The 17,036-nt window shown below is 38.0% G+C and overlaps 1 protein-coding gene across 1 annotated transcript in view; it reads left to right on the top strand.

The window, feature by feature from the left end:
- Nucleotides 1–17,036, top strand: part of EML4 (echinoderm microtubule associated protein like 4) — a 70,392-nt gene that overhangs the window by 47,055 nt on the left and 6,301 nt on the right. The window contains exons 15-22 of the mRNA XM_009073796.1: nt 1,295–1,446; nt 2,980–3,105; nt 3,228–3,359; nt 3,816–3,883; nt 9,514–9,602; nt 10,764–10,861; nt 15,427–15,514; nt 16,760–16,858. Of these exons, the coding sequence (XP_009072044.1) occupies nt 1,295–1,446; nt 2,980–3,105; nt 3,228–3,359; nt 3,816–3,883; nt 9,514–9,602; nt 10,764–10,861; nt 15,427–15,514; nt 16,760–16,858 (852 nt within the window). The remainder of the gene's footprint in view (nt 1–1,294; nt 1,447–2,979; nt 3,106–3,227; nt 3,360–3,815; nt 3,884–9,513; nt 9,603–10,763; nt 10,862–15,426; nt 15,515–16,759; nt 16,859–17,036) is intronic.

Raw genomic sequence — 17,036 nt, forward strand, 5'->3', positions numbered from 1 at the left:
AAATATACTTTTAAAAAAGCCCAGCTTATTTGAAATTTGGGTTAAACTGATTCTTTAGGGCAAAGCTTTTATGAAAAAGAAAGGAAAATGATTTGTTACCCAACATATGCAGACCTGGCACAGTTGAGGCTTAAGGTAACTTTTAAATTCAATGATAATTTATTTCACTTGGCAGCTATTTCAAACACTCTGGTTTATTGGTATGCCAGGAAAACATTCATGTAAAATGTAAATTTTTAATGGTAAGTCTGTTTTTGTAGGTAAATCTCTTCCTTATCGTTCAAGCTAACTGCAAATGGAAAAGTAGTTTAACAAATTATCTGATGTTTAATATTTAATTTCTTGTGCAAAAATAATCTTTTTCCAGTATAATCTTAAAAGTTATCAAATAGAATATTTCTTTACATTGGCTTAACTAAATGTGGAATTTTTTAGTTGGTTTATAACATTAGATTGGTCACTGGACTTAATCTCATATTCTTTTTCATGGTGTGAGGCTACACTGATTGGAACTGACTTAAGCCATAGGCAGAGTCAGCAAAGTTAAGCTTGTATTTATTTGTGTGGTGTTTTAGGCTTTTTCTGGGGTTGCTATTTGAAAATATGCATCAGAATCTCATTTAGGTTTGTCTTATTTTAAAATATACTTTCCTACAGGAGTTCTTTTGACATGAAGACCCAGTTAGGATGCAAAAAGCTTCTTTTCCTACCCTTGTTATTTAATTTTCTCATCTATCTATCGTTCTTCCAAGTGTTTTCTTTTGGGTAGCCAATGCTGGTTGTACTATTTTTAGGTGTGGCAACATCCAGCATTAGATATTAGGTTCATGCATCCTGGAAACTTTGCTATAAATAATTTGCTTTTTATTCCCAAAAGACTATAGACAACAAGTATTTGCATTTCTTTTAATAAAATTACTTTAATTCTTTTCTAATAATGACTCATTAAATATTTCTTTAGTCTAAAGGGCAGTTTCTCTTCCATCTCAAAAATCTGTGTTCCCTTGGATAGCAGAGAAATGAAAGCATTTTGCAAATTGTTCTTGCTAACACAGGTTGTAGGACAATCTGTCTCAAAAAAGTTTCTCTTCAGAAAGGCAGGCCCTTTGTTTAACCTTTTTATCCTGTAAGAAAACACTACCACCTTGTGTTTGCAATACTAAGAGCTTGACAGTTCAAATGTAATTTTTAATTACACAGTTACTTTATTGTTCTGCCAAAAGGCACAGCTTCTTGTAAATCCCAGGTGAAAAAACGAGTAGTCTTCTTCATTATTTTCTTCTTGTGCATGTAGGAGTATATCAGATAAGCAGACAAATCAAAGCACACGATGGCAGTGTGTTCACACTCTGTCAAATGAGGAATGGGATGCTGCTAACTGGAGGTGGGAAAGACCGAAAGATCATCCTGTGGGATCATGATTTGAATCCTGAGAGGGAAATTGAGGTAAGAAAGCAAGAGTGACAACGAAATTGCCTTGAGCAAGGTATTGGCTGGCATGACAAAGCCTTCCCCACCATTTGGAGGATTGGTAGATAGGATAACAAGTTGCCTTCTGATTGCTGTTTTTTAAGTGGATGGCAATGTTTTGTTACAAAACTGTTTAAATTTTAACCTATAAATGAACCTAAATGGGGGTTCAATTCTCCTGTGTTTAAGTTGAACAGAAATTTTAAATGTTTTCTTTCCTCCAAACCCTTCCTTAGTGTTTTTTGTTTTTTTTATTCATTCTGTTTGAGAGGGGATATTTGAGGCTATTCTTTAGTATCACCTGTGTTTTTTATTAAGTTTGCCTGTCTGGAGAAAGAAAGTGTTACCAGCATTTGAGGGTTTTAAGAGAATCTTTGACATAAGGTAAACAAATGGTAGGATACATAAGGGTATTCTGTAATAATTGATGATTACTAAGCTATGATGAGGAACTCCTTTTAAACTTACTCTAATGCAAGTGTTTAGTGAATATGTATGTTTGTTGTGATTTGGCTATATGGCAATGCTTGGTCAATGGGGATGAACTGGAAAACATTAGATATGTTGGATTTTAAAATACTTCTTGGTTTTCCCTAAAAATGACCTCTTGAAATAATGTGTTCTTAAACATTTCTTTAAACAATGGTTTACTCCATTTCTTTTCTTAACACTTATGTAAGTTCTGTCTAGATTTTGCTACTACCTTGAGTGTAGTTCTGGCATTTAGAAAACACAGTTGAGAGAAAGTAAGCATTGGCTATCATATAAAATTCTCCGGCTTAAGTAACACACTCTATTCATATCAGTGTCTCTGTTTTCCTTTTGTCAAAAATGTTATGTTAAAGCTAATTTTTATGCTACCAGAACCCTGACAGGCAACTTTCTGAATGACTGCATTGATTTTTCAATCTTGTGCAGCTAATATTAGTGTATTTTCTAAGATAAATCATACTAAACCAATTGCACACTCTAAAATAAAGCAGTATGTTGGAATTCAAGCCTGCAATAAACAAAGTCATTAAAATTCAGAGTCATTGCTGACATAAGGCATATGAACATTTACTTAAGGCTAATCAGGAAGCATTGAGAAAATCAGGAAGCATTTCCTGTGTGCTACAAGATTTTTCTTGTCTTTCAAATGTGTTTTAGAAAGTAACTAGTAACTGTTATTCCTTTCCTTATGAGTTTTAAGGTTGTGGAGTAGATTTGTTCAGTGTATTTGTCACTTAAAAACCATGTAATGTAATATGTAATTTTTTTCTACTGAGACTTACTAAAATGACATAACTGTGATTTTCTTGGAGTGAGATTGTCTTGTATGCCTGCACTGAACAAGTAGATGAGGCAGGCTTCAGTCAAGGACTGGTCTAGGTTATACATGATTAGATTGTTCATTTTTTTCTGGAAGTATTCCAGTTCTGGTACTGTCATTGTGCACTATTTGTCGTCTTCAAAAATAAGCACCTGTCAAGATGTGTGATATGGTTTTACAGATGTTTCTTTTCCTAGGTTCCTGACCAGTATGGAACAATCAGAGCAGTAGCAGAAGGAAAAGCAGATCAATTTTTAGTGGGTACTTCACGAAACTTCGTTTTGCGGGGAACCTTTAATGATGGTTTCGTAGTAGAGGTACAGGTGAGCAAAACTTTTTTTACTTTTAAACTACAACTGAAAACTGTAAAAGTTTTCCCTGCTGGTGTGTTATTTTAAGAGTCTTTATCTTATTTGTTCTTAAATCATATGTTGTTTCTCTCTAGGGACATACAGATGAACTCTGGGGACTGGCATCTCATCCATTCAAAGATTTATTTTTAACATGTGCCCAGGATAGACAAGTTTGCATGTGGAACTCTGTGGACCACACACTGGAATGGACCAGACTGCTAGATGTATGTCAGCTCTTTAATGTTAAATTTAAAGATGGAGAATAGGAAAAAGCATTATATTTCTGCAATAACCTTGTCCCATCTAATTGCAAGAGAAGCAAAAACCCTGTAGTTACTGCCCTTGAAAACAGCTATCTGGAAGCTTTGATAAATTTAACAAGGCTTATCAAACATTGTATAGGCTGTAATCTGGTTACTGTTGCCTGATGCATTTTGACAAGGCAAGTTGAATAAAACTTAGTCCTTTGTTCTTACTACAGTTTAAATTATTTCACAGTTAGTCAAACAATGGTAAAGCTGAGATACATTAAAAGAAAAGTTGTCTGAGGCTTAGCATGCACTGATTGTTCTTTCCTGTGTCAGTTAACCTCAGACTTCTAGGATAGATTTGGTATAAGGTGAGGTATTCGACCCTCAGGAAGCAGATGGGTGAATAATGTGTCTGTCCTCTCTGTTCAGGAACCAGGGCACTGTGCTGATTTCCATCCCAGTGGAGCAGTGGTTGCGATAGGAACACACTCGGGCAGGTAAACCCTATTCAGCTGCGTTGTGATTATTGAAAGTTTACAGGAGACAGTTTGGTACAATGTATCTTAGGTATTGGAATTCACTTGCTTTTTATTCTTTTTGCTTGAGGGTATGCAGCCTAAAAAGCTTGGAATGGGGCAGATTTTATACAGGTTAGGTGAAGGTAGAAGAATTACTTAATTGGTGTTAGGCTGTTTTGTTCTTTTAACTATTCTTTCATGAAGATCTTGATTTATTTTTTTTATTTATATATTTTTAACTTTTTTTTTCCCCAGGGATTTCCTTATTGTCTTTACCAAGTACCATATATTTTAATATTTCCATGCACGTTACATTAGTTTGTAAGACAGATACAGTACAGATCTTTCTCTTTCCCAAATCAAAAACAATTGCAACCTTGTAAACTGAGACAGAAAGGCAAATGAACAGTCTAGTATTTTGATTGTTTGTGTAAGGCAAGAGTTCAGCGTGGCACATTGCTGCAGTGAAGTGATATTGAACTGTTCCTATTCTTCCTGAAATCTTTGTGGTTTTGAAAGCTGTCAAAGCACAAGCTGAATCTTTTTAACACAGTTTTTTCAATGGTGGAAAACATTTATTTTGTTGTCAAAGTCTGGCATGATATCATCTCCCAAGAAGGGAATACTAGTGTACCAATTAAAAGAGAAGGGCAATGAAGCTGGCGAAGGGTCTGGAGCATAAGTGCTATGAGGAGAGGCTGGCTGGAGTTGTTTAGCCTGGAGAAGAGGAGGCTCAGGGGTGACCTCATTGCCATCTACAACTACCTGAAAGGAGGCTGGGCTGGAGTGGGGGTTGGTCTCTTCTCCTAGGCAATTAGAGACAGGCTGAGAGGACATAGTCTTAAGTTGTGCCAGGGGAGGTTTAGGTTGGACATTAGGAGGACTTTCCTCGCAGAAGAGATGATTAGATATAGGAATGGACTGCACAGGATGATGGTGGAGTCACTGTCCCTAGACATGTTAAAGGAAAGACTGGATGTGGCACTTCGTGCCATGGTCTGGTGGACATGGTGTCAGGTCATAGGTTGGACTGTATCTCAGAGGTCTTTTCCAATCTAATTGATTCTGTGATTCTGTGAAAAAAACCAAGATAGCATAGCATTAGAAAAGTGAGAGGAGTAGATACTGAATCTACTAGCATTTTCTTTCTGTTTTTGAGTTATACCTCATGGTTGATAATTCGATGATAAAATAATGCCTAGTGCATGTAAGAAAACTGGGGGGGGGGAGGGCGGTGTTTAATTCATCCACTAGAATTTTTTTTTATACCTGACTTCATGCCTAAAAACCATTTGAAGTTTGTTTTTTAGAAACCGCTGAGCATGTGCAACACTCGTAAACTTTCCTGGAAAAATAAAATGTTAAATATTTTTAGGGCATTTTCTTCTCCAAGATGAAGATGCAGTCTGCATTAAATTCATTAGATATAACATCAGGATAGAGAATAGAGTTAACCTTACTAAGAAAAATCTTGCGGAGCTTATGTATATTTGATTACCACATTGTACCTTTCCAATTATTCATCCCTTATAATTATAAACATTAAGTTGAACAGCTGTTTCAATCTTCCTTAAAGAGAATGGAAGAATACAGGCCTAATAGTACTTGAAACAGAGAAAAGGTAAAAGGTCAGGCTACGTTTTTTCAGAGTTAGTAAAAATTTTTGAACTTTCATGAAAGCACAGTTAAGGCATATTGCATGGCTGAAGCATTCAGTCTGTTGTTTGCTTTTCATTGGCTTTTTTTCCCCTCTCCCAGAGCATTTGTTACTTTTTAAGTTCAGCACTTTTCAGTTTGATTTCTTATTTTTAGTTTGCTTTAGGCAACCATTTTATACTGTGTTGCATAAATTTATGATGGCCTTAGGGTCTTGGGTTTTTTTTTTTTTTTACCCTGTTCTTCTTGGAACTAAGCAGTTATATTTTCACCGTTATATTTTAATGTATTCTGAAACTGCATGATTCAATGATAGGCTTAAGATACACAATGGAACTGAATTGAAATGAGACCTTGTAAGTGTACAAGTGGATGAGAAAAAAATGGAGTTGTGAGTCAAGATAAACAAACCAGTTTTAAGTTTACTGCCTGACCAGCAGCATCATGCAGTGTTTTCTGTGCCAGATAATCTGGTCCAAGGGAGTTATTTCCCAAGGAATGAAGGCTGCTTGTGATATATCTTGAGTAAATTAGGAGAAAATAATCTCAAACCCATAACAGGTCGTTTAATAATTTGATTCACAGTCCAAACATCTTAAAGCAAATATTAAATGAGTCTAATCTGTTTAGAACTCAAAAAAGCCAAACTTTGGATGTGTTTATCTGTTACCATTCTAGTGCTGCTCTGCGTCGAGTACAGAAGTCAGTAAGCCAGGGGCAGGGAATGAGCATTAAGATGATTAGCATTTGATGGTTAAAATTGTGACATATAAAAAACCCTGAATTTTCTACCTCTCTTCCCATTCTTGTCTGTTGTTTCACAGTGGTGTGCTTTTATCAGGCCAAAGTGTCAAGTTTTTGGTGTGGTTTTCATGTGTCACTTCCCATGATGAATATTTCAGTATCATTTCCCTTTTTGGGTTGTCTGCAAATGGTTTACTGCAGGTTTTGTTACCACTTCTTTAAAATACCTGCTGTGTGCCTGATCATCAGTTGTTTGGGGTTAAGCCTGGTTTGGAGGGAACTAATTTGCTTTTTGTGGATCCTGCTGTTTGCTGGAAATGCACAGCTGTGAAACTAAAAAGGGCTAGTGATCCTGCTAGAAATCCTACCAGAAAAGTGGGTTTTCCAAGGCACTATACAGATCCTTTTGTCCTGCTGCCAGTGGTATTATTTGCAGGGAAGTAGACCTTTCTGTGACTAATCATGTAGAATGCGTTGAGTGCTAAGCATATGAGTACTCAAAAGCACTGCAGAAAAAAAGACTGAGATGATTCTTACAAAAGTACTAACATTATTGAGAAAACTGAAGGCTGAAGGGCAAAGTTAATGGAAGCCAGAGCCACAAGGAGGTAAATTAGGCAATAGAGCTACTGAGATTTATGTAATTCAGAATATGTTGTTATATTAAGGTGAAGAAGCCTAAATATTCTAGGCAACCAGTCTTGTAAGATGTCTTGGTTTGTGCACTCTGATTAATGTCTTGCAGGTTCAGCATTCAGTATTAACTAAATGTGGGAATTGCAACTGTAAGTGCAAAAATATGTTACTACTTTGGAATACAGTTTCTCTGATGATGTAATCAGAAAATATCTGCATTTACAGATGTGATTTATCAGTAATACATGTCTGTCATGGGTAGAATTTGTTTTCCAGAAGAGAGTAGCTTAAGGGGGTTTGTTCCAAAAAACATAGATTTTTATTTTTTAGACAGGTTATGAGTATTTTTAAAGCAAAGGAATAGGAAGACAAGAAATAGATGAAAATGGCAAAAGTTTTGTCTTGTTTATGTGAACTCGCAAATTAGTTAAGCATGTTATCTTCAGTAATAATTGGGAGAAAAATCAATAAAAATCAGAAAAAGTGAAAGAGTTGCTGTCTTACAGCTGGAATACCATTCATCTATTTATTTCATCTGATCTATGGATCAGGAGCTCACTTGGATGCCAAGCTTTGCATTTCACAGCCCTTAAGACTTGTTCAGAGTCAGATGCTGTTTGCATGTTGCAAACCTTCATGCGGGAAGGAAGGTCCTCTCCTGAAACACAGTCCCAAGGTGTCTATCACAGATGTTTGTAAGAAGGGCCTTTGTGGGACGTGCTGATGAACTGCTGTAGCTGCTAGACTGGAGACACATCTCATGGAGATGGGCTTACTTGCTGGCTCTTGCAGTGTTTGCCATGGCATTGGGGGGAGGGCTTGGAAGATTAAAGAGAGCAGTTTTTACAGACAGAGACCACAATTATGCTGCTCAGGATAAGCAAAAATGCATCATGCTGCATCATCTTGGTAGATAAATAGATTCTTGCCTCTTTTTTTTTTTTGTTTTAATTTATTTTGGCTTGTTCTTTAATATCCAAAAACCCTGTCAGTGTTATCATTCAGGTAACATTTTAGTGAAGCATTTGACAGGGCCAAAGGGTGGCATAGTTTGAATAGCAGCATAGCAACTTGTAACTCCTAATGCATTCAGAGTACCTGAAGCTTCAGTATGTAGATTGGAAATCAAAAGTTATGTAGAAAATTACAGCAGAGAGACTCGGCATGGTTTCTACTGCTGTCTAGTGCAAATGTGTTAGCTGTTTTCCACTGTTTTCATCTGGTTTGCACACAGATTATTGAGCACACTGTGGCATGTGGGATTGGGTTTTCTTTGTGTATGTTGTTTAATTTCTTTCATATCATTCTCTAACTACAAACTGGATTAAATCCATCGGGACCAGGCTGCTTTCCATATGCCTGGCTGCTGGACACTGGATGAGCATGAGCTGCAGTCTCCTCTCCATCCACAGAAAGCAGCAATGTGTGCTGTTGTTCCTGGAGCTTATTTTACAGCATTGTTATGGAATAAATGGTCCTAGGGTTAGCAGTGTCCCACTGAGTTGACTATGAGGCAGTAAGTGGGTGCCTTACTAATTTCCACAGTGTATGAACACACCATTTGCCATTAGGGCTGGAAACCTGGCTGTGACATATGCACACTGCTGTGAGGTCAGAAGTCTGGAGGAAAGAAATTAAATTCTGAGTACATCTTCAATGTATTTAGCCATATTGATGACCTTTTCGTGATCTATGTCTATAAATATATATTTTTATTAAATGGTCATTGTCTCTCTGTTGCTAAGGTTTGCTGTATTCAGGAGTTAGGTGGGCATCAGAACTATTGCAAAATGCACAGGATCTGCTGATCTACACATACTGCTGTCTGTGGTCATTTTGGTGTATGTGCCACTGAGTTTTTGTAAGCACCATGGGCTTTTTACATGTGCCTCATAAATAATACTGCAGGTGAAAAGCTACTGTTAATCAAAAATGCAGTTAATTACCTTATTTATGAACTGTGCAAACAGGAAATCAAAAATAAAATGATAGGTTATGCACCATGAAGTTTTACTAAATGGGTTTTCCTTTGTACTTCAGTAAAACTATGCATAGAAATGAGAAGGACTTGGAGGAAAATACCAAATCAGCATATACTTTGTGTTTAAGATGAGTATGGAAATGTTTTCCACTCCCTCCTACTACTTCTTTTTTGATTTTTACATTTTGCTTCATATAAATTGAAAGATCAGTTTTTATATCAAAGCTGTTCTTCAAAATGAGGGAAAAAGTACTAGATTAAAGTTCAGCTGTAGCCTTCAGGCTTCAGGATGATAAGATGCAGTCATATTAGCTGTTTGGGGGCATCTTTATCATCCAGTAGACATATTAGTGATTACTACAGTGTCCAGGGGAGGGGAAAAAATTGGGCTGTATTTAGAATCTTTTATATATTCTTCACTGAAACTTGTATTTCTTTGTGAACCAGGAAAGTGTTCCACTAAAAACAGATGTTTGCTGTGCTGCCCTTGAGGGGATAGGGTGAGAATATGAAGGCAGGCAGTGATTATTGCTCTTTTATTTGCTTTTCTGTTGAGTGGAAGTGATACTCATTGGAATTCTCCTCTCTCTAGGTGGTTTGTTTTGGATGCAGAAACGAGGGATCTGGTTTCAATACACACTGATGGCAACGAGCAGCTCTCAGTGATGCGCTACTCAGTAGGTAGGCAGATTTGTGCATTCAGAATAATTCTGATAAATCGGTTCTGTTAAGTGTTGTTAAACTGCTCCCCAGTCACTAAAAAAGGCACAGCCTTGAAAAAATAGTTTCTGATGCTTAACATTTAACTGAGTATTTGCTTACAGATTTGTTTGTGTGTGCTAAATTTTGGAGCTTTTTTAACTGCAAACATCACTATCATGTTTCTCAGCCTTTCCTTCATGTTAAACTGTGCTCTTACAATAAATATTAGCTTTGCTCCCAGAAGAAATGAAAGTTCTCAACTAAGTAGCTGACAGCTTAACAGAAAAGTCTGTAAAAAGCTCAATATTTCAGTTATATTTTAATATACATCTTAGTTAGTTTGTAAGTTTATTAATACAAAACCATAAAACTAAGCTGGTGTCTGAAAGTCAGAACTGTTTGTCAAGTATTTGCTATGGAATTATATGGAGTCCAAGCCAGTATCAAGTCTCATCTTCAGATGTGGCCTGGAAAATCATCAGAGGCTGACTCCTCCCTGTTCAAACAGGATGGAAGAACACTCTTGTAAATCTTTCTTGTTTGCCTTTGGCTAACATGCCATGTCAGTGAGCAGAATGTTCATTTGCTGGTGCCACATGTGCCAAGGACAGCAATTTATTTTAAATGACTGATGTTCATTGACACTGGAGGTGTTTGATCATGCTTCAAGGCAGCTCTTGTCCACCTACTTTTTTTAAATAGGGACAACACAGATTAGAAAACTGCTTATAATGTTTGAATGTTCCACATCTTTAGATGTTATTTAGTGTTGATTTATGTGCCGTCCATACATCCAAGGTTAAGATATTCATAGAGTAAATACTGTTCTGCATCTTTATGATGCAGAAAACTCTAGTCTGCCTGTTGTCAACAACTTCCAGAAATCCAGTGCAAGCTAAAGAGTTCTACCCTGTCCACTGGACATTTACTCTAAAACAAGTAAAAGAACTTGCCCAAAAGACATACCCACTAAGTAAACAGATACTGACTGATGAACAAGATAATGTAAACAGTTATGAACCCTTAAATACCATTCATAAGCAGTAGTGTAACTGAAACTGTAGTCTTGGTGATAAGTCTGAAATAATGAAACTTCAGAAAAACATTCTGTTAATTTATGTCAAATATTCTGTGTTGTAGATGGCACCTTACTTGCAGTTGGATCCCACGACAACTTTATTTACCTCTATGTAGTAACAGAAAATGGAAGAAAGTATAGCAGATATGGAAAATGCACTGTAAGTTTTGAAGCAAATATAATCATCAGTACTTGCATTTTGATATTATGCATACACTAAGATGTTAAGCAGTGGAACCCTCTCCAGCCTGATGCTTTTTCCCTTTTGTTTTTATGTTCTACAGGGGCTTTTTTCAGCATTTAATAGATTTTAAACTTCAGTCTGATTGGTACTGCAACTGTTACTCATATTTGACCCCAAAGTGATCACAGAACACTAATTTATCTGACTTCTGCCTGTTTCTTTGAAATGGGAAATTAGCAGTCAGATGGAGAAATGCCTTGTACTTATACCCTGAAGCTCTTTCAGGGAAAATATTACATTTGTTTGCAGTATTTTCCCACTATTGGTGAAGTACTCCTTGGACCACCATAATATTAGATGGTGGAATTTCATTACAATATGTACTTCTGGAGGTTGCAAATACACACAGCTGTAATTATTACTATAAAATTTGAATTTGAGGGATATGGCCCATGATAAATAAATTGAAGTGTAGCACAAGTAGTGGAATTCATAATAGTTGTTACACTCAGCTGAGGTTGTCCCAGTGCTAAAAAGACATACTATTCTTTCCTTAAGTGTTAATTATCTAACATCCTGGCCTTAAATTCAGCTATCTCTTTAGGTTAGCAGAAATATTTACATAAAGAACATGTGAAACTCTTTTTGCAAATTATATTATAAGTATGGGTTCACCTTTAAAATGTGAGAAGTTTTGGGGGTTTTTTAGAGAAAACACTCTTCATATATTTATCACCAGCTGTATTTTGTTTTAGTTTCAAAAATAAGAGAACTTCTCAAGCTGCTTTGTTAACTTGAACATGGGACATAAGTGAAGCATAAGGGTAAATTGTGGAATGTTTAGTTTGTTGAGGGGTTTTTGTTTGTTTATAATTACTATTTCTAAGATTTTTAATTGATTTTTTTTCTGCAGCCTTGATGCAAGACTTGTAGTGGAAACTGTTAGTTAGGGGGAAGCAAACAGGCAGTAGCTAGTCCTTTAATGCTATGTATGGTGGCTTTGAGATGTTTCTACCTGTCATTTGGCTGAGGACACCCTATGCTTATAGAGCACTGGGGATCCAGAGCAGCTTGTGTGTAGCTGCTGCAGGAGGCACAGGGCTGCCAGGGCAGTCAGCAGCAGTGGGTTTGCCTTGTCCCTGTGGTGTGCAGGCTGGGCTCCGTGCTGGTGTGGGGTGCAGCTGGGAGGGAAGGCTGCTAGGTGTGCTGGGGACTCCTCAATGGGAGGATTGTGGGGTGGGGTGAGCCAGGGCATGCTGCAGCCCCCGAGCAGGGTGGTGATGGGGTTAGCCAGTAGCATAGCAGTTGTGAAATGAGAAATCAGATCTGCAGCCCTCAGTGGGAGTTCAGGCACTGAGGAAAGGGCTGAGCTTACAGGGAGCTCAGACCAGGGTCCAAGTGGGGCTGGTGGGGGGTGGCAGTGAATGGCTGCACCTCAGTACAGCATTTCATCCCGTCACTTATTTTTTTAACCATAGAAGATAAAATCACTCAGAGATGGCTAATCTTAGCATATGTAATATTTAGCTTGCTATGTACTTGAAGGTCTCTGTGAGCTCTTTCACGACGTATGAGATCATATATTTCTGTATATCCTATGTATTATATATCAGGAGAGAGCATATTGTAATTTAAGCCAGCATCTGTATGTCCCTCTCTCCCTTTGCCTTTGGTTGGAAAGGGCTTTGTAAAAACTGGGGTGGGAGAATTGAGCATTGTTATACTCGAGGCAGAAGTGTTAAGGCTTCAAAGCAAATTTCTGTTCACCCATTTTTTCAATCTGGGTGACTGCATGTGGAAGACGAAATTAGCAGCCTGGTTTCTGTCAGGGATGAGCTCCACTGACCCCTCCAGCCTGTGCAGAAGGCAGCGGTGTGTAGCTGACCAGAGCTGTGAGGCTGAGGATCTGATTTCACACTCCATGCACCTCCCCTCTGCTGCCTGCTGGCAGGTTGATACCAGTTTGATGCTAAGCAGGGAGACAGCCAGGCACGCTCAGGACCCGGAGCGCTCTCCTGGCACCCTGTCCTGCTGGCATTCTGTCATTCAGTAGCCTCGCGGGTGACCTCCAAGTAGTATGACTCAGTCCTCCTGGTAGTCAACTTCTGGTTGTTTCTTCCAACTTGAATACATAGTATGAATACTTTCAGAAGGATTTTATCTCCTGACCCAGCATTAGTTAGTGCATAAGTGCTATATGCCCACCGTTACACTTAATTCCCTCTCAGTCACAACCAGGCATTCTGCTGCTGCTGGAGAGGCAACTCTGTGGCCTGTGGACCTGTCACCACAGTGAGGGATGGTGTTGCTTGTGATCAGAATTTCAGATGAACCAAAACAACCATTTTGACTAGTGCAGCTGTTTTTTGAGGGCTCCAGTTATGCAGTCAGCAATCTGAAGGTACAGGCTGGGGTATGAACTCCCAGTGTGTCAGCAATTCCCAGGTATTTGGTGCTGTCTATTTGCCTGATATGAGAGAGAACTGTTAGCCTAAAAAGAGGAAGGAGCAGGTGCTATGATTTTACTTAGAGGCTGTGGGATAAAAGCCACACAGCCATGCTGAACTATTTGGTACGCTGGACTTAACCTGAAATGATTAGTGTGCCTGTCCTATAGGCTGTGGGTATTTCAAACCTTTTACCACTTTAGTCTGAAACAGAAAAATGTTGCCAATGAAAGAGAAGGTTTCAATTTCTTCAGATAGTTTTATTAGCCAGTAGTAATATGTATAATTACACTCATGGACATAAAGGTACAGAGAAAGAGAGTGTAAAATGTTGCCTTACCAGTGAGCAGCTACCAAAGAAACATCTTAATAGAAAACAGGATCTTCCTATTGAAAATATTATAACAATGTTATGTTCCAGTTCATCATTCGGTGATCGCTTGCCTGAAGGGATTTTGCAGCCTGGAGCCCCCTGGCCAATTGCTTTGTTCCTTCCCTCCACCCCACCACCCCCAGGAATTTTAACAGCTGCCAAATGTCTGGCAGGATTTAGTAAATGACTGACCAATTCTTTTCCATGTTGGAGTTTGATTGCAAATTCAAAGACTTGGAAAATAAGGGGGGAGAAAAAAATCCTAGCCAATTGCATGCTTCTTTTTTTTTTTCAAAATACCAAGTTTGCATGTCAATATCATATATCTCACCCATGACTGCAAAGAAGTTATGTCTATACACAGTTCCTCTGCTTGAGGCAGAGACTCCTTCATAAGTAAATAAATCATAAAGGCTAGCTTTTTTCCTAAATGTTTCTGCAGTCTCTCACAGAGGACCTGGGAACAGGGAGGCAAGACAGGGGTGTATTTCTACAGTCAGCATCTCTCAGAGCTCTCTGTGGAAGAAGCTGGCGTGGTGGGTGGCACAGCAGCCAGGGCAGTGTTCTGCATAGCCCTGGTGTGGAGGGGAGCAGGCTGGCCCAAGAGACCTTGTGGAGGGCTGAGGGACACCATAACTTCCCCTGAGAGAGGGAGATGAATTGACCCCTGTTAGTCAAGAATGTGGTATTTTGTTGCCTGGCAGAATAGGAAGGGGAGAAAATAGATGGTGTCACAAGGGGCAGAAGAGCAGTGAGAAGAAATAGAAGGGTGGATGAAGAAATGAGTGACATGGTTGTCACTTTTATTAATTTCCTCCATTTACTTCTACAGAGAAATAAATTGTTCCTACTTTATACAAATTTGTGTCTTCTTTGTAGCATCTCATAGCTTTATTACTACTATTATTATTATTATTTTTACTATCATCACTAAATATTGTGCACAGGAAAAATGTTCTGGCTAGCTGCATTTATCTTCTCCCTCAAAAGCAGATGCAGGTGTTTAGCCCTCAAGTGAGCTAACTAAGTGATAACTAAGCAACTAGACCAAAGGGGTTTGAATCTTACACAGATAATCCTGGTGCCTACAGGGAAGACACCTCTCAAAGTAGGCATTAACATGCATGCAGTGCAAGAAGCACAGCAGAAACTATGAAAAAGTGTAGAGGGGTATTCTTGTAACACCAGTCCATGTACTTGTACATGGTGGTTGTTAACCAAGGTATCCTAAGTTTTTAGGATAAGCAAAGATTATTCGCTTGTGTGTGCATTTGGTAGAAATTATTTTAAATGGATAGAAATGGATAGAAATAAAAAGTTCCCATCTGTCACTTTTTTGTTGGGATCTAAAATGATCCCATGCAAGTTACTGGCTTTTCTCAATTCCTAGGAATGTGTATGCTCCTAATTCAAGTATAAATTTGAGTTTATCCATGTTTTAGCATCATACCTTCTAGAAGTAAATCATTCTGGGGTCTGAGAGGGCCATGATTTACAAGTGAAGAGTAGGAGTGGCACAATGCCCAGCCCAGGTTTGTTTAGCTGTTATTGAGTGTGGCACTGTGAGTAAGGAGCCTTTAAAGGAGCACAAGTGAATTGCAGCAGACATGGGGAGGTGATTTCTTTTTTTGCTGTTAGCTGTCCCATCTGTGGGTGCAACTTCTGCTTCCCTTTGAATTGAAATAAATGTTTCACACTGGTGTTACTGCATTCTTCTCCAGGGACATTCCAGCTATATTACACACCTTGACTGGTCCCCAGACAACAAGTATATAATGTCAAACTCAGGAGACTATGAAATACTATACTGTAAGTATGAAATTAAATACACTGGAAACAGAAATATGTATTGGCTGCTAGAATATTTAGAACAGTGTGTTTGATCAGGACTGTACAAAATACTTACTGACAAAGGAACCAGTTTGAACTTGTGTAACCTGATATCTTGATGTTATTCAGAGCTGTGTATTACCTAATGGCAATGCCAAATATAGCTTACTTCTTTACAAGGTCATAAATCAGTTTAACAGCATAGAATTTACAGAACAAGTGGCACTACGTTTTGATGTTGGCCCAAAGTTCTGTAGATTGAAAATAATATATATGATTGTCTAATTAGTGTCAACAATCCCAGTTATTTTGGGGGAATAAAATCAGTGGTCTGTGCCACAGTTCTGGGGTTTCTTGTTTGAAACTTTATCTTGGCTGGTGGTGTTGAAAACTAAGCAAAGCAATAATGCTGCTTTAATGAGTAGTGGTAATAATGTTTTTGTGTTTGTATTTTTTTAATATGTGAAAATATGAATTGAATATATAGTGGTTATGTCAGAAATTCAACTTGAGTAGTGCATATCTGTCTGGTTTTAAATGGGGTTTTGTATTTTTGTCTTCCTGTGGCTTTAACTAGATCCAAGAGGATTGTAGTTTTGTCCCTGTACAGACAAGAATATCCAGCAGTTTAAATAGATGTCACCTTAACATGTTTTTTTCTGCCTGTTACAACTTAGGTTTCAAATCTATATGGTGCAATCTATCAAAAGGAAATGTTGGTCCTTAGAGTGTATGTATACAGAAGAAAAGTGCTGTGACCTGTTAGTACTGGCCTGGTGTATTGCAAGCGGGGCAATCTTTCCTAGTTAAAAGTTGTAAAGCAGTCTAGGGCTTCTCTGGCAGTAGTTGCTCACTGTTTTAAAAGCAGTTTCCTGAATGATTGATTGAATTTTAGCACAACAATGGAGCTTCTAGAAAGAAGAAATTATTATATTATGGACTTTATTAAAGCATTTTGTCAAGTAGGTAGCAGGGGTCTCAAGCTGCAGGAAAGTGTTTTGGAGAGTGTGCTATCTGAAGAGGGAAATGAGCAGTAAATATGACTCTTAAAAACCAAGTAAAGCTTCAAGTATCTGGAATTTGAATCTGGTCTGTCTTTGGCTCTACAATGTAATTCCAGGTTGGGTTTAAGATGCATTTATTTCCTCTATTAGCATCTTCAAAGAGCACATATATGAATATAATTTTGCACTGCATAACTCATCATTCACTTGTTTTTTGCAGGGGACATTCCAAGTGGCTGTAAGCTAATCAGGAATCGTTCTGACTGTAAGGATATAGATTGGACAACATACACTTGTGTGCTAGGTTTCCAGGTGTTTGGTAAGCACTGTTTAACTTCTTTTTAAACTATTCACACTGTGGTTTTGTGTTTTTGTTTGTTTCAATGTGTCATTGGAAGTACATCATTAATAATTATTGAGGATGGCGTGGAGATCACAGACCAGAGACTGACCACAATATTTGTCTGTGATAAAGAGCACTGAATGCTCTACAGACA

The sequence above is a fragment of the Acanthisitta chloris genome, unplaced genomic scaffold, assembly GCF_000695815.1.
Source record: "Acanthisitta chloris isolate BGI_N310 unplaced genomic scaffold, ASM69581v1 scaffold2614, whole genome shotgun sequence".
Lineage (NCBI taxonomy): Eukaryota > Metazoa > Chordata > Aves > Passeriformes > Acanthisittidae > Acanthisitta > Acanthisitta chloris.